The 17,726-nt window shown below is 43.5% G+C and overlaps 1 protein-coding gene across 1 annotated transcript; it reads left to right on the top strand.

The window, feature by feature from the left end:
• The first annotated feature begins 904 nt into the window (after positions 1-904).
• RAB5B (RAB5B, member RAS oncogene family) lies at positions 905-16,833 on the top strand. The gene is made up of 6 exons (XM_039216900.1): positions 905-994; positions 11,224-11,486; positions 12,571-12,722; positions 13,097-13,219; positions 13,752-13,845; positions 14,199-16,833. The coding sequence occupies exons 2-6, from the start codon at positions 11,324-11,326 to the stop codon at positions 14,312-14,314; spliced, it is 648 nt and encodes a 215-aa protein (XP_039072831.1). The 5' UTR covers positions 905-994; positions 11,224-11,323; the 3' UTR covers positions 14,315-16,833.
• Positions 16,834-17,726: the final 893 nt, after the last annotated feature.

The following is a 17,726-nucleotide window of genomic DNA, read 5'->3' as shown; positions in this document are numbered from 1 at the left end:
AGATTTAGGAGGGACTCAGGAATAGCAATGTGGTTGGAAGTGGGCTCCATGGGAATTCGTCTTGACACTGCATTTCCCAAAAAGCTCGTCGTTTTTTCTTTTTGTTGCGTATCACAAACAGCTTTCTAAAGATACTTTAATCACATTTACATACATCTCAGAATATATAACTTGTCTGTAGGAAAAAAGTATTAAGAAGGGGGCTAAAGTCTCCCCAAGCTACCACTTCTTGGAGTTGCCACGGTCTCAATCCCACCAAAATACATCTCAGACCGCCGGCACGAGCCACCCGCAAAATTCCTGTCTTCTGGGGCCCCACAAAAAGGAGGACGCACCGACGTGAGGTCGGCTTTAATTCCCAGGCTCCAGTCCTTAGGTGAGATACCTCTCTTTACGCCGCCAATTTGTCATAGAGGGCGGGGCGCCAGAGTCAGCCCCCGCCAAATTCGGGGGGAGGGGCGAAGGTCAGTAGCGGCCTTCCTAAGGCTACTTTCAACCCGCCTTGCCTGCCATTCAAGTTCCGAATTTTCCCAGTACTGGTTAAAACTTCACTTGGACCCGCCTCCGTCACTCACCTGATTAGATGTTTATGAGTCAAAAGGCGGGGTCATGAGGGTGTCGGATGTTATTGGTTGGTATGTACGCCTGTCAGCAGTGCACCGCCCCCTGTCTCAGAAAGCTCGCTCTTTAATGGCTCCTCACCTCGTCCATCTTCAAGGTTTCCCTCTCTGTATTGGTCCGGAGCTCCGCGGTCCAGTCCCTCGTTCATACTCGTTGGTGACAGCGCCGGAAGAGGTCCGCCTTTCTCCAGAGGATTGGAGGATTAGTGCACACATCGCCCACCCTTGGCGGTAGGCGGGTAATCGTGCTATTGGCTGGGGCCCCCGCCCCAGGGCGAGGAGGAGGAGGAGGAGGGGCAGGAGGGTTTGGTTGAGCTGCAGCTGTTTGTCTGTTCGACACAGGCTTGGGCCCGACGGGGGAGACGGAGCCCCAGGTACCGGGCTGATGGAGCCCATAAGGGCAGGGGCGGAGGCGCCCAGGAGAGGAGAGCGGCCTGGCCTAAGAGCAGAGGCGGGTCTGGGCCTCAGCGAGGGGTCAGAGTGGCCCACTGGAGAGGGGAGCAGGGGCCGGGCCCCGGCAGGCCTAATGGGGGCGCTGAGGAGGGGGCCGGGCGGGCTGGGAGCCCGAAGTTGGTGAGGCCGGGAGGCGGCCGGGTTGTGTTGGCGGCCTGCGGGGCGGAGGGCCGGCGCGGGAGGCCCGGGGCGGTGTGAGGGCAGGGGCAGGCCTCATTGAGCAGCTCTGAAGAGGGAGGAGCTGGGGGAAAGGGACGGGGCAACGGGTGAGGTAAGCCCTTATGCCGGGAGGTGAGGAGGGGTCAAACCAGACACCCGGGCCACGAGGGTAACCGGGGCTGGGGCTCTCGAGCTGTCTACCTGGAAGGACCTGAGAGGGCATCTTAGTTGGGTAAGGGGCATTCTCTTAGGGAAAGTGACTCTTATGAATAACTGGGGTGCCCCTGAGTTGAGCTGGAGAGGGACTTGGGTTCATGGAGGGAGTACCGAGGCAAAGGAGGAAAGCTTTACTAATCTAGAAGACTAGTTAGTTGGAGAAGTGGAAGCCGGGCCTGGTGTCAGTTATGGGAGCTTCTGGGAATGCTCAAGGGTGGACTGGAGGATCTGGGTCTTGAAAGGACCCACTCTTTTGTTCCTCGTCGTGTTGAGTTGTGGTGACTCGAAGTGTTTTTGGTACTCCCGGGGTAGCTAATGAAGGCAAAAGTTAAAAGAAAAAAAAAGGAAAGAAAGGAAGAAAAAGAATTGTGACTGTTGGCTGTCCCAAACTCGGCCCCTACACTTTTCCTTGACTTCAGCTGCTTTAGGGTGCAGTGCTGTCTAAGAGCTAAGAAGTTGGATTTGCGAGGTGTTTGTTTCTCACTTAATAATGTGGTCTATGGTGGTTACAGTATCTCTGACCTAGAAGCAGGGGATCAGCCATTGTATTATCCGCACTGGAAAGGGGCTTAGAGATCCCCAGCCACCAGATCTTCTGGCCATACTTGTGAAACTTTTATGGGACTTAAACTTGGGTATTTCCCAGGCAGGCAATGGTTAGGTGGAACCAAGCCTAAAAATATGAGGTGATATCACTGAGGAAGGGATTTGAGGAAGAGTGAGAAATTCCATTCCAGAAGGTTGGCATCACCCCTGTTCTTTGTCTCCTTCTTCAGGAGCCCAGGTAAAAGTTGGGTCAAACAGTGAGGCATTTGAGGAAGGGGGTGAGTAGAGAAAAAGAAGATAGATTACTAAGGCACAGGAATTGCCATCCCGCTCACCCTTAATTTTTAATGGTGTGCTGATCTCCTTAGTCCCCCATAGATTGGAGTTTATTGAATTTTCCCTTATACTTCCTCCTTTTACCCTGTTATACAAATGCTTTATATTTCTTCTTAATTACACAAGTATATGTACATATTTTTAAATATTTAGGCTGTACAACAGTATAAGAAGTGTAAATCTTCCCACACGTACCTCACTCATTTTATCCAGAAAGGTCAGAGATCAGAGACAGCAGATCTGGCTAATCTTGCTTTGGTGGATGTGCCACCAAAGGCAGTTCTGTCTTCATGTTCCCACCAACTGCGGTCTCTCATTCTTTCCAGTTTTCCCTTATGATACTCTCTTATTTATTGTACTCCTACAGATCATTTTGTCTTCTGTCCAATTCAGACAAACAGAGAACTATACTCTGGGTTACCCTCACATTCTTAAAACACACAGAGCACACACACACTCGCATCCCCCAGTTGTGCATTAGGCATCCTAGGAAATGCCCAAATAGATGGCCAATACTTTTTTTATGGATAGGAAAGAAGCATTAAGGTAAATCTTTTTGTTTGGGAGAATTATTGGCATCTTTGGTAAACTGAGGAATTTGAGACCTCTGTCTTCTGGTTCATGGTCTCTGCATGTTCAGACTCTATGAATATCTTTTCATTAACCCAAAAGAAGACGATGGCTCCTATATCTGTTTGTCTGTAGTGATATGAGAAGCTCTCAAGTTTCTCTGGATTTGAAATTGGTTTTCCTCTAAACCTCAGTACAGCTGGGACACTTCATACTACCATCTTATTAACTGAATTTGTTCTTACTGGCTCTAGAAGCCCTCTCATGTGCCCAGCCTTTGTACAATGCCCGGAGAAACTTCAATTATGTACCCCCAGGAGTTTTTCGTTTCCTTCTGCAAAGCCAGTCCTAGAGAAAACTGTGTGGATATGTATCTGTGTGTGTGTGTGCTTTAATTCTCTACAGGCTTTGCCATTTTCTACATCCTGGTGGCATCCTGTCCCTTTCTTCTAGACTTTTTTTTTTGTCTTTTAATCCAAGTCTACCCTCAAGAAGTAATCTGACACAGATCTAGGGTTATAACAAAATATTTGGAGAAGGGGGCTTTTCCATTGCCCTTCAAGTCATACTTCGTATCTTCTAACTCTTACTTTGCCCAGGAGCAAAGATTGCTTTTCTGTAGTTTGCTTGTTTGTATGCATTGATATGAATTTGACTTCTGAGGAGGTACGGGGTAGGAGAGGCAAGTGTATAGGCTGCTCCCTAATCCTAAAGCGTTTAAAATTGGAAAGTAACCAAAGTGTGAGACAGTGAACTCAAAATAAGGAAATGCAACAGCCCTCTAGGAGGAAGGATACCTTAAAACCCTGCACAATACATTCCCACTTCCCAAGAGTGTTTTAGGAAAGAGTTAGTCATTGAACAGCAACTGAGCTTAGTATGGAGCCAACCAGGTAAGTAAAGTGTATGCAGATTTCTGGGCCAGGCTGTGGCTTTGGTTTAGGGGCAGTGGGTGTGTTTTCAGAATGCCCTCTAGCTCTGGTGGTGTGATGGTGTTGTTTTGTTTTTTGTTTATTTAACTTGTGTTTCTCAAGTTCCAGAATTAATAGAGATAATGATCCAAAGTTTTTTGAACACTTCACATAAACTGAAAACTCAGGGAACTTGTTTTAAGCCACAGTTGCTTCAGTGTTAGGGTGGAAGGGCCACATATTGGGTGTGATTAGGCCATCTGAGCATAGTAACGGGTGACAGGAAAAGCAGTTAGCCCATGTGAGTTGCAACAGTACTTTGTGGGCTGGGTCTCAAGGGGGCCCTCTATCCAAGTGAGATCACAAAGAGAGCAGGGAGAGAACTGGTATTCTGAGGACTATTAAAAACATTCCCAAATGGAACTAAGAAGCTATCCAGAAGGCACAAAAGGGGGGAAATAAATGAAAGAGGAAAGCAGGACTGCTTTGGCCTTAATTAATTTAGAGAGCATTTAATGAACACCTACTAGGGACCAGGCATTGTGCTGGAGAGTCAAGATGACATAAAAAAAAAAAAGAGTAACACTTTTTGAGGGATTGATAGTTCAGCGGAACAAACGCACCCAATTAACTCCTATAATGTAATAAATGCTGTGATAGAAATACCATTGTAATAGTAGGGGACCCTAGACAAAACTGAATGAATTCTGCTGGGTGAGAAGGTGTTTCACAGAGGTGACTTTTGAGCTTGGCCTTAAAGATAAATTAGGAGTTTACTAGGCGCACAAAGTGGGGAAGGACATTCCAAATCTTTCCTAGGTCAATAGAGTTTGTACTACCATACTGATAAGAGATAAGTATGTTTTTACCTATTGGGGAAATAGAAGGGAGAGAGTGGGGGGAAGTGGAAGGACTCTCATTTAAGACAGTGACTCATTAATTAACATTGGGTCAACACAATGAAAGAGCTGAGCCAAATATTAGAACTCTCAGTTCAAGATTTTAGTAATTTTGGGTCTAAACAAAGCTGAGAATTGAAAGTGTTTACTTCAGTAGTGCTTTTGCCCTATTTCCCTAATCAGTAAATCTCTTACATTAGTCCCCAGGGCACAGACCCCTGTAGAAGTTACCACTCTTTCCCTATCACCTTCCATTAAATTATTTCTGTTTCAGTCATCCTGACAGGATTGGTCAAGACCTTCTAGAGAAGCATAGTAATGAATGAGTTATTCTGGTTAGAAGAATATAGAACTGGATTCTAGTTCTCAGGGAAGGCCTCTCGGCCTGTCTACCTTGTTTTTAGTCCCAAAGGAAGTACTTATCTAAACTGAATAGAGGCAGAATCTATCCAATCTAAGCTCTTGCTCCAGTCCTAGTGCCGTCTTCAGAGTTCAATTCAGAGTTAGCACCTCCTGCTTCCTTAAGAGGTATAGTGGTATACTACTAGCAAGAGTACATGACTAGGAGTACTTGCTAAAAGGAGATTTAGCTGCCTGTATGACAACATCTGGCAAGTTAATATTATTTGTGACAGCTGTCTGTGTGGTAATACCTGGCAAGTTGATTAATATTATGTGCCTCACTTTCCTTACCTATAAAACACAGAGACTGGACTAGACCTGTAGACTGCCTCTTACCTGGCAAACTGATCTTATGGGGCTGACATTTGAGTGTGGGCTGGACTCCAGTGGCAATGTATCTAGAAGTTAGCCTCTACTAATAGGTAATACACTTCTAGAGGCTTCATAATGTGGTTGGCAAAGAGACTCAAAGGTACCAAGTGGAAGGGGGCCTGAAGAATAGAGTCTTGCTCTGCTGGAATCAGCAAGCTAAGAAATCCTTCCTATGCATACTTTCCTGAGCTTCTGAGGGAGCTGCCCAAACTAATGAACTGGCCCCTTCATCCTCCACCTTGCCTCTTCCCAGTAGGCTGATGCCATTGTCAAACCTCAATCCTCTCTAGTTAGTGGTCATTTGATAAACTATTTTTGTGGAGCTGCACTTAAATCTGATTTTTTTCTCTCCCAGACTGAAAGGATTGAAGGGAAGAATAACTTCCTTGTCCTCCCTTCTTTTTTTTGTTTTGTTTTGTTTTGTTTTGTTTTGTTTTGCCTCAGGTTTGGAGGTAATCATCACACCACTTGGCTGGGTGGTAGTGGTTTATGTTTTATCTTTGAATGGATCGTTTGCCTATTGTCAACTCTTAGGGGAAAAAAATCGCGCCACTAGAAATCATTTGAATCTTACGTATATTATTTTACTTCTGTACCCCTGATCGTTTGAGAGTCCAGCTATTGCATATAAACATAATATCTTTATATATTGGGGTTGAAGATCAAGGCACAGTCATGGGCAGCCCATCAATTACTGTGAACAGGGAAGGTAAGACATTATTGAGGTGACACATAGGGTAGGAGGTAGTTTTTTCTAACCCAGTAGTTCCTAATCTGTGACAATCCAAGGTTGCTTAGTAGCAAGAAAGTTTGCTGATTTGTCTGTGGGGATAACAAGGGTTTTGTAACCTGAATGTGCTTGTGACTGCTTCCTATCTCCACATTTTCCCTACTCCCTACTATTTTCCCAGGCCTAGAGCCATATGCCTGCCTATGAGAATTCAGTCCATTCTAACTCCCATGTTTTCTCCTTGTAAAGTAGTAACATTGATGCTTAGTGTTCTACCCCTTGGGTCACATGCTTTGAAATAGTTGAAAATGTAAGCAAATAATTGAGGCACCTGGCTGGCTCAGCAGGTAGACCATGCAACTCTTAATCTTGGGGTTGTGAGTTCACCCCACCTTGGATGTAGAGCTTACTTGAAAGGAAGGAAGGGAGGGAGGGAGGGAGGAAGGAAGAAAAGAAAAGAAAAGAAAAGGTGAGCAAATAAGTCAAAGAATCTAGTAACTTTTCCTGTTGTGTCTTAAAGAGTATAGTATATGTATGTCACCTAAAGGAAACTTGATTAGCTTATCATCGAGTATTTTTTCCTCTTTTATCATCTGTTTTCTGTTCTAAAGTATAGAGTTATGATGGCCTATCTTTTCTTATGAAACTGTATATATAAATGAAGTGCCACATAAATGTGTTTTAAAAATAATTCATCACAGATTCTGAGAATCTCTAAGAGAAAGAAATTTTTTAATGTTTATTTATTCTTGAGAGAGAGAGAGCACGCGTGTGCGCAAGCGGGGAAGGGTCAAGGAGAGAGGGAGACACAGAATCCAAAGCAGGCTCCAGGCTCTGAGCTGTCAGCACAGAGCCTTGACACAGGGCTTGAATCCACGAAGCATGAGATTATGACCTGAGCCAAAGTTGGACACTTAATTGAGGCACCCCAGAAATTTCTTAAATGTACCCAGAACTTTGGAAGTGAATTCAAATTTTGCTCTTTACTACTTTTTCCAACCCCCTCCCTCCCCAAAGATCCAAGGAAGCCTCAGAAAGGCAAAGGGAGTAGTGTAAGATCACAGTGGATTATAACTGGCAAAGCAGAGCATAAAACCCAACCTTGCTTGATTCCAAAGCCCTTATCAGCACTACACAGGGTTGTCCCTGTTTGATTTGGCTCCCCGTTTTCATAGTTGTGTCATAACTTTAGTAGCAAGGTTGAAGAATCCTCTGACCCCTGGAGAGCTATATTCAGCCCTCATCTTAATTTCATCTAGAAGCGCTATAATAGTAGCCATAGCCTATAGACTTCCTCCCATCCTTATCAACCTCCCTTTCCCTTCTCAGGCCTCTCCAGAGCAGTTTTTTTTTTTTTAACTTTTTTTTTTTTTAATTTTTTTTTTTAATGTTTTTTTTATTTCTAGGAGAGAGAGAGAGAGAGAGAGAGACAGGGTGAGCAGGGGAGGGTCAGAGAGAGAGGGAGTCACAGGCTGAAACAGGCTCCAGGCTCTGAGCTGGCAGTCAGCACAGAGCCCGACGCGGGGCTCGAACCCACGAACCGCGAGATCATGACCTAAGTGAAAGTCGGTCGCTTAACCGACTAAGCCACCCAGGCGCCCCTTAACTTTTTTTTTTTAATCATGACTCCTAATAAAACAAAACATTTTATATCATAATTCAGTGTGTGTACATTTTCACAAATGATTCTTATTTGCGATATATTTGTTATTTTCTCCTTTAACCAAAAAAATTTTTAACACTTATTTATTTGGAGAGAGAGAGGAGAGAGTCCCAAGCAGCCTCCATACTGTTAGCACAGAGCCTGACATGGGACTTAAACTCTCAAACCACGAGATCTCGACCTGAGCCAAAATCAAGAGTCAGACGCTCAATTGACTGAACCACCTAGGCACACCACCCCCCCTTTTTTAAATATACTGATCATGATCCACCAAGTGATTTCAAGGTCATTACTGATTTATAACCCACAGTTTGAGAATGAAAAGAGCTAAAAAATTGTGATCAGTGGCTAAGAACCTAATTAATACTGATTCTTGCAGTACTGGTTCTCAGAATTTAGGATTTTGTGGACCAATTATTTTAAATTTGAGGGTTCCCCCCCACATATGGGTATTTAGAAGGCTTACTATTGACTGTCAACACCATTATATTTTTAAAGCATTAAAAAAAAAGTCATTTAGAAAGCTTTTAAAAAATATGCTTCCTTAAAAAATTTTTTTAAATATATATTTCCTGTTTTAAAAAAAGAATTTTATAGAATGAAAAGATCTTAAATCCTTCAAATAACACCCTCCTCAATCCCACTCTCCTCAGAGGTAACCACTATTAACAGATGAGTATGTATTCTTCCATATTCTTTTATATGCAGAATTTTGTTTTACAGATATAGGATCCAACCTTGTGTTTTGTTATACAACTTTAACAACAGGTGTTAGAAGTTTTTCTATATAATATATATATTTACCTTTGAGAGGAAATTGATACTAAGAAAGTAAGAAGTTAGAAATCTTGTTACAGAGAATATTCTTTTAAATTGAATAAATTCAGCTTTATGAAAAACTTGCTATATCGTCTTTATTTTTATCATTTCATCATAAGCCACTGAAAACTGCACCACAAAATAGCCTATATTTATCTAGATTCGTAGAACTCACTGGTCTGGGGAATATAAAATACCCAGTAGAATCAGAGTAATTTCTTACATTCCTCTGTCTTAATCTAGTCTACTTTGGGACTTTTTGGGGTTCTCATTGATCTTTTCTGTTTTTTTAAGTTTATTTGTTTTGAGAGAGAGAGTGCAAGCAGAGAGAGAATCCCAAGCAGGCACCACTCTGTCAGTGTAGAACCTAATGTGGGGGGTTGATTTCATAACAGATCATGACCTGAGCTGAAACCAAGAGTTGAATGCTTAACTGACTGAGCCACCCATGCTCCCCAACAATACTTCTTTTTTAGCACTATACTAACTACATCTTTTCCTTAATCATTATTGCTACTCTATGAGGTAGGTGTTTTTTCCATTTAACAAAGGTGGAAGAAAAGGCTCAGAAATTTCTTGATGTCATTAATGAGGGGCGCCTGGACAGCTCAGTTGATTAAGCATCCAACTCTTGGTTTCAGCTCAGGTCATTATCTTGGGATCATTAGATGGAACAGTCCAGAGATTGAGTGTCAAGCCACATCTCCACGCTAGGCATAAAGCCTGCTTGAGATTCTTTCTCTTCCTCTCCTTCCTCTCCCTCTGTCTCCCCCTCCCCAGCTCACACTCTGTCTCTCAAAAAAAAAAAAAAAATTAGTTTAATATTCATTGAGCACTTTTTGTCACATACTTGTTTTTAAGTTTTTTGTTTTTTGTTTTTTTTTGAGAGAGAGCACATGCCAGCTGGAGAGGGGCAGAAAAAGGAAGAGAGACTCCCAAGTAGGATCCATGCTGAGTGTGGAGCCCAAGGCAGGGCTCAGTCTCACAACCGTGAGATCATGACCTGAGCTGAAATCAAGAGTCAGAAGCTTAACCAGCTGAGCCACCCAGATGTCCCTGTCAATACTTCTTTATTTCTGTTATCTCATTTAATCCTCACAACAGCTTTATAAAGTGCTCATAGGCTATTATCCCATTTTATAGATGAAATGAATGCACAGATTTAGTAACTTGCCCAAAGCTTCACAACGAGTAAGCAAAACTGTAAAATAAACCCAGTGAATTAGACTTCATAGTCCTTGTTCCTCTGCACTGCCTCCTTTTAATTTTTCTGTCTATACTATCTTTACTGGAATTGCAGATTGTTAACCCTGATTTGATTCCAAAGCATCTTGCTATAGTGACAAAATAATGTTTCCCCACATGCCATAAAATAAATTTATGGAGTCATTAGAATCAGCCTTGAAGAAAGGAAAGATTAATTTGAACAAAGTACAACCAAAGCAATGCTTAGGTTTTAGAGGTTTTGCATGTTCTAATCATGCAAATACCTTTGAATCTCATATTCTCCTCAGGGTCAGAATGATGAAAATATATTCAGGTCTGGATGACTAGACTCTCAGAAGTCCCCACTTATGTCTCTGTCTCCTCCTCTACCACCAGCTTTCCAAGCCCCTTAGGAGGTTAAAAAAAAAAAAAAAAAAAAAGTTCAGTTTCTTTTCATCAGATGTTTGTCGCTTGAAAACTTATCCCTGCATCATCTCTGGAGACTCCTGCTTGTGTCTGCCTCTAACTTGGAGAGCGATGGCTGTTAGGCCCATTTAGTGTGGAGAGTAATCTAATCCCTAGGCACCAGGAAGACAGCTGCAAGTTGAGAGTAGGTCAAGCCTACTGATTCTTAGACTTGATAGATTCTCAGACTTGAAGAGGTGGCAGAAACAAAGTGAAAGAGTTGATGCTGAATGTGGTCTGTTAGTGGTCTATGGTCTATTTCTCTACTCACCTTTGACCAGAAATGAGAAAGAACAGATTTTCTGGCAAATGGACCCTGGTTAGAGTTTCAGAAACAAGAAGACTGCTTATGTATGAAGGATATGGAACCAGAAGCTACCCCTCTTCTCCTAGGGAGGGGTGACTCATCCCACACCCCTAGAGTGCATCTCTCATTTTGAGAGCTAGAAAAAAGATGGGGGTGAGGAAAAGTACAGCACCAGGATACCAACAAGATAACGGGAGCTACCGTACATCAATTTGCTGTTTGAAGACCTGGTAGGAAATTAATGGGAAATAAACTTATTTCACACCGTTTTCAGTCTCTGCATTTCAGCTCCCTTGGCAGTTGAGGATTAAGTAGTAGGGCAAACTCCACTTCCGACACATTTCTTATTTTTATTGTTCCCCATTCTTACCACTAAGTGTCAGCTACCTGGGACCCTCTCAGTGGGATAATCTTTTAATGGTGGTTAATTTTAATAGTTAAGTTCTCATAGGACCAAGGAAATTAAGAGATTTATCTTTTTTTTTTTTTTAACTGATTGCAGCAACAATGGCCCTATGTTTAATTTTACCCACTTTTTTTTTCTTGCAGGACTGTTGAAGCCTGAAGTCCCCTCCCCTTTCCCCCTCCCCCTTTGCCGCTTTGTGGCATCCCCCCTCCCTCCACCCTTTCCCATTCTGATAATCTAACCATGACTAGCAGAAGCACAGCCAGGCCCAATGGGCAGCCCCAGGCCAGCAAAATATGCCAGTTCAAATTGGTCCTGCTGGGTGAATCTGCAGTGGGGAAGTCTAGTCTGGTATTACGTTTTGTCAAAGGGCAGTTTCATGAGTACCAGGAGAGCACCATTGGAGGTGAGTACCTCAGAGAAAGTGGAGGTTCAGTGTGTAGTGAGGCTTTTTGAAGGGAGATATAGGGACCTGATTGTGGAGCTGGCCTTTTTAGCTCTCTGGAATGGAAATCCATTATTTAAAAAAAAAAAAAAAAAATTGTCATAATGCCAAAAAAAAAAAATATATATATATATATATATATTCCTAGAAGAAAATTAGAAAGGTTGACCTTTGCACACCAAGAAAAATCACTGATTTTTTTTTTTAAATCTCAGTCTGTTTCCTTCCTCTCACTTTCCTCTTAATCCAGTTGAAGTTTAGTTGAGTGTCATCTTGAGCAAGGTTGGTTTAAAGCAGTGATTCATAATCAAAAGTGTACATCTGAATCACCTGGGGAATACTTTTATCCTGTCAAGCTTGGGCCCTACCCTAGATGTACTGATCAGTATTGGAAGTAGGGTGAGGTTGGTGGTGGTATAGACATGTGTGTTTGAAAAACTCCGTAAAAGAGGCTGGAACCAAATATAAAAGGTAAAAGGCATCTGCCTTTCCCATCTTTGCTATCTTCTCCCTTCTACTACTCCCAAGGCCACTAATTCAGTAAAAGATCTTTTATGAGAACTCCCATGTTACTCCTTCCCTACTTTTACTAGTTACCTTGGAAATGCAGTGTTCTTAGACCAGCAGAAGATTATATAAAAAAGTAACAGCCAAATTATATTGATAATGGTGGGATCGGCCATCGGTCTTTAATGTCTTCTAATTAATTATTGATGTGACTTTTATCTGAAACTTATTTTCTGTCATTATCCCTTATTCTTCTATTTTGGTTAGAAGAGAGATAAGTGTCCTTTCTTCTAACCTTCATAGTTTGTGCCCCCATTCCTTAGATAAACTTCTGGCAGGAAGGACTTAGCCAAGGGCAGTCTTAATCCTGGTTCTAAGACCTATATATAAGGAGAGGAACTCTAAACCTTTTCCTTAGCTGAATGACCTGGGTGGTGACTAGTCTTAGTCTGAGAATGGAGATACTGTGAAAGGGGCTGAGATTTTCCCATTGATCCTCCCACTTACAACTTCTTCCCCTCCATTCTCTAATCCACAGCGGCCTTCCTCACCCAGTCTGTTTGTCTAGATGACACAACAGTCAAGTTTGAAATATGGGACACAGCTGGGCAGGAGCGATACCATAGCTTGGCCCCCATGTACTACAGAGGTGCCCAAGCTGCCATTGTGGTTTATGACATTACTAATCAGGTAAGCAGGCTGAGAAGATTCTCTCGCTTTTATTTATAGGAATTAAATTAGGAAGAGTACAGATTCTACTTCCAAGTGCTGGTAAGACAGAGGTAATGAGTTATCAGACACAGTTGGTTTCGGTGAGTGAAGGCTGCCTAGAAGAAGTGAGTTTTGAGACAGGGTTTTGAGGGTGATAGGCCTGGGGCACCTGACTGGCTTAGTCAGTGGAGCATGTGACTCTTGATCTTGGGCTTGTGGGTTTAAGCCCCAAGTTGTGTATAGAAATTACTTAATAAAATCTTAAAAAAAAGAAGAAGAAGAAGAAAAAGGTGATGGGCCTAGATTGGCAGTCATTCTGGCCTACCTTCTCTTCCTCATGTTTTCTTTCCTAGGAAACCTTCGCCCGAGCGAAGACATGGGTAAAGGAACTACAGCGACAGGCCAGTCCTAGCATCGTTATTGCCCTGGCGGGGAACAAAGCTGACCTGGCCAATAAGCGCATGGTGGAGTATGAAGTAAGTTGGCCCGTAGAATCCCTCTGTTACACACTTTCTCTGTACTTGGGACCTTTTTTCCCCAAACCTGCCCTCTCTGAAAATCTCATCTAAGGACATTTATCATCTCATTCCCCAGTTCCACACCAAGTTACATACAGCAACACTGTGACCCTAATGACAGCCAGGGGATTTTACAGGAGTCAGAAAAAAATTTCAGAGCAGAGGGGTAGCAGAGTACCAGCTATAGGGGCATTAATGTGAAAACATGAAAGAGGGAGCAGTTGAATTTGAGGTAAGGGACTATTCAACTGTCACAACCTAAGAGCCCCCAACCAATTTACCTTCTCCTGACATCTGCTTGTTGTATTAAATGATCTAGACCATGAGTTATCCTTGAGGAAGTCATCACCAAAATACAAGTCCAGAGCCAGCTGGCCCAGAGGGCAATTAAAACAAGGATACTGCCTAGCTCTGGGTGCTACATGGGAGTGGAAAGGCAGTACATGTTTCTATCCTGCATTCTGAGTACCAGTTCACCCACCCCTTACAGGAGGCCCAGGCGTATGCAGATGACAACAGCTTATTGTTTATGGAGACTTCAGCCAAGACAGCTATGAACGTGAACGATCTCTTCCTGGCAATAGGTAAGGTCAGAACAGCCTGGGGTCTTCCTGTCCTTTTGCCTGGCCTCTAGGCAAGATCACTAACCCAAGTCATAAAGACAATGGAGTGTCCCTTCTTGTGAAAACTTTAGGTATGGAAATAACTTTCCATTATGACTTCCATCCTTTGGCTACAGCTTTACCCTCATCCCTCCACCCACCCCCATCCCCGTCTTCATTGTAGTTTATAAACAGTGAACTGTTCCCTCTTCAGAACATTTCTTTTTTAATCTCTCACATTTCCCCTTTCCCCATATCACTCCCCCATCCAATAGTCTTTTTGGAGAGATGAGTAAAATCTGCCATACTTTTTTCCCTTCTCTTTTTATCTCTAGCTAAGAAGCTGCCAAAGAGTGAACCCCAGAATCTGGGGGGTGCAGCAGGCCGAAGCCGGGGTGTGGATCTCCATGAGCAGTCCCAGCAGAACAAGAGCCAGTGTTGTAGCAACTGAGGGGGTGGCTAGCAGCAAACAAGTATGGAGCTAGCACGAGAGCTAAGAAATAACCTCCATCCCCACCCCTCAGCACACAGCCCCTACGGTAACAGCACACTGAGCCCTGGCTCCCAAGGGCTGCCTCCTGACAGCTCCGTCATGGCACTTTTTAACGCTTCAGCAACCAACACCAGGCAGCTGTTGCCACTGGCCTCCTACCCCTACTCTGGGGCTTGGGGGTCAGATCCCCCAGGACTTACCTTCCAAAACAAACTTTCTTCACTTTGTATTATAGGTGCAAGACAGTGACCTACTTATCTTTCCTCCTCCTCCTCGTTTTTTCAGAAAACATTTTTTTGTCTCCTGCCCCTTCCCCTTCTGCTTTTGGTCAATCCCTGTTCTTGATCCCCTTTTCCTCCTCTCCCCAGGATGGAGAAGGTGGTGAACCCAGGAACTGAGGAAGGAGGTTTCCAGTTCAGTCACATTAAGGGCCCTGGGGGAGAGTAAGGCTCAGAGCGGGAGGGAGTAAGGAAACTTTTTGTTTTTATTTGGTTGGAGTTTCTCATATTTGAAAACACTGCAGTCTCCATGAGTTGGCCTTGTGGAGGGTGTTTTTAGGTAGAGGTGAGAATGGGAAGGCAAGCTCTCGGGTACCAGGTGGGAGTTGTGTTGTTAGCTAACTGGGCAGAGGTAGAGGAGGTGGAGATGCAGTGTCACCTGTGGCTCTGGAACTGTTCCAAGGCCTAATTTCCCCCTCACCCAGCCTCTTAGGTAGCTTCTCCCCCATAGTGGGGGAGACTCTGGACCCCAGAGTCCTCCAAAGAATCTTCACTGGTTGCCTGCATCTTTGGCTCTGCTGTGATCTAATTAGAGGAGGGACCAGTTTCTGATACCCATCCTCTGATTTATACATATGCATTTTTTTCTCTGGCCTTTAGATGGCCTCAGCCCCAGCCACTATATTCCCCTGCAGTTTGCACTTTAATTGGTGGTAGTTCAGTTGGGATGCTTGTTTTATGGGGGTTTTGATTGATTTACCTGCCCTCTCACCTTTTTAATTAAATGGAACCCAAGGTAGTATGTATATGAGGTTTGGGGAGGGGCGATAGAGAACAGGACCAGTGGCAGCTACTCAAGCCCAGTCTCCATTGCTTGCGTCCTCCAACTCTGATTCTTAACCTATATTCTTGCCAACCTAGCTCTCGAGTATAGGTTTGCCTTCCTGGGGAATTAACTGAGCAACTGGAGAGCGGTATTGGGATAGCCTAGGCCATGGTATGGGAGTGAAGAGAGGTGTCAGGCAGGAGGGAGGCTTTTCTATCCTTTCCTAGGGTTCACATTCAGTTTGATCCACCCATTACTGTGTCTTTTCTACTTCCCTGTAAATAGGTATGATCTTTATTCCCACTGTACAGTCTGTTCTGTCCTCCACCTCCCATCAGGCCCTCTTTCTTTTCTCCTTTGTTAGTATCTTCCATTTAGTCTCTCCATCCTTATCCTCATACTCACCCCCAGCCAGTGGTTTAATCCACGTACCACTAGGGGTTAATACCACAGGCCTACTCGTAGACCCCTCAAATCAAAACACCTGTTCCTGTGGACAGGGAACAACTGGCACTGAAGGTCCATCACAGCTATCTCATGTCACCAGAGGACATTGGTCCCTTCTAAATCTCTAGCCACTCTTCACCTCCCTCATCAGGTGTTTTAGGATATCTTTGCGAAGCCATCAAGGCAAGAGAGAGCTCTAAACTCCTTCTTGTTCCAGCCCAGAGTTTTGGTAAAATTGGGGGAAGTAAGATAGGAAAGGTCACAGAGACCTAGGATTGGAACCTTTCTCCTCTTTGATTTGCAGACTGCCTTCTGTCCCAGAGCAGCTGAGAAATCCTTGAAGCTGAGACTCTGAAGGACCCAGCTTAGGTTCTTCCACTTAGGCCTCAATTCCCTTCCTTTTCCAGGGGCAGCCTTAGTTCCCGTGGCCCTGAAACACACACATTTTCCCCTTCCTTTCCTAGCACCCACTAGCCCCCTCAAAGCACCCAGTGCATCCTTATAAGTGGAAGAACTAGGATCCCTCTCGTAAATTCCTTAGAAATGAAGTTTCTTTGTTTTCTCTGTGCATCTTTCCCCATGGAACGGGAGTGAAGTGTTTCATTGCCTTGGAGCTGGGAAACCATTTCTCCAGGCTTTTTCTCCCCTCCCCAGCCCCCTTAGGAACTGGATTGGCCTTAGCTTCTGGGCCTATCTGCTGTCGTCCTTCTACTTCCTACCAGCTCTTCTGCTTTCCTTTGAGCTTTCTTGGCCTTGGAGATCTTAGTTTTTATTTCCCAGCTCTTCATTTTTTTCCCTTCTGATCAGTTTTTTTTTTTTTTAAAGGGGGGGGGTGTCCTTTTTTTTTTCTTGTAAGAAAGCATTTGCCTTTTTTCCCCTTTACTTCCTCTCCCAACATAACAATCGTGGTAACAGAATGCGACTGCTGATTTACCGATGTATTTAATGTAAGTAAAAAAGGAAAAAAAAAAAAAAAGAAAAGTGTATTGGAGTGGTGTTGCTTTTTTTCTATTTTTTTCTTTTCTTTTTTTTCTTTTTTTTTTTTTTTGCTATTCAATACTAGAAATTCGGAAGAAAAGGCATTCAGTGTTTTAGTCAATTAGAAACACACCCTCTCCTATATCTTGGTACCTTCTTATAAGTTTCCTTTAATCTTTTCTTGAATAGTGAAATAGCCCAATTTGGAAAGTCGTCCCTTTATTGCTGTTTAATTGCTCCTATTCCCAGGCCACTAGAGAGTTCATCAAATCTGACCTAACTTATTTTTATAGGCCTCTTAACAGAATATATATTGGGGGGGTAGTCTATGGACATCTGGGCAAACAATTGATGAGACTGGAGGGAAAGGTGGTATTTGTGAATCCTTTGAAGTATTCTGCAATAGTTTATGTGCATTTCTCCAGGGAAAGTGTGCCTTGCTTGCCTTGCTAGTATCTCAGAGGGGTCCGTGACCTAAAGAAGGTTAAAGAAATCACTTAATTTGTATTTTTAATTGATCATGTGGCTTCCACCCCAACAGGAAAATTTCTCCTAGATCTGCTCTTGTTTGCTACTGTACTTGAAGCCCTTCAGTCCATCACCGTCTAAATGGAGGGTGGGGAGGCAGGAGAATGATACAGAGAAAGATCAGGTATCGTTGCAGAAGTACAGGAAAGAGGACTAGTGCCAGACAGAGCTGGCATTGCAATCCCATCTACCAGCTACCAGCTGCTCTCTGCCTCACTTTCTTCTGTAAAATGAAGTTGACGTTCAAAGGTCAATTATGTAAAGAATGTGGGGGGCACACAAGGTGACACTGTTATTATGGAGAAGTCTTATCTTGAGGCCTCAGACAGTCCCTAACTGATTTCTCTGTATCCTTGGGCTGAGCCTAATTTTC

Source organism: Hyaena hyaena, unplaced genomic scaffold, assembly GCF_003009895.1.
Source record: "Hyaena hyaena isolate Hyena2069 unplaced genomic scaffold, ASM300989v1 scaffold_655, whole genome shotgun sequence".
Lineage (NCBI taxonomy): Eukaryota > Metazoa > Chordata > Mammalia > Carnivora > Hyaenidae > Hyaena > Hyaena hyaena.
The sequence above is the reverse complement of the archived record's forward strand: the minus strand, read 5'-3'. Positions and strand labels throughout refer to the sequence as shown.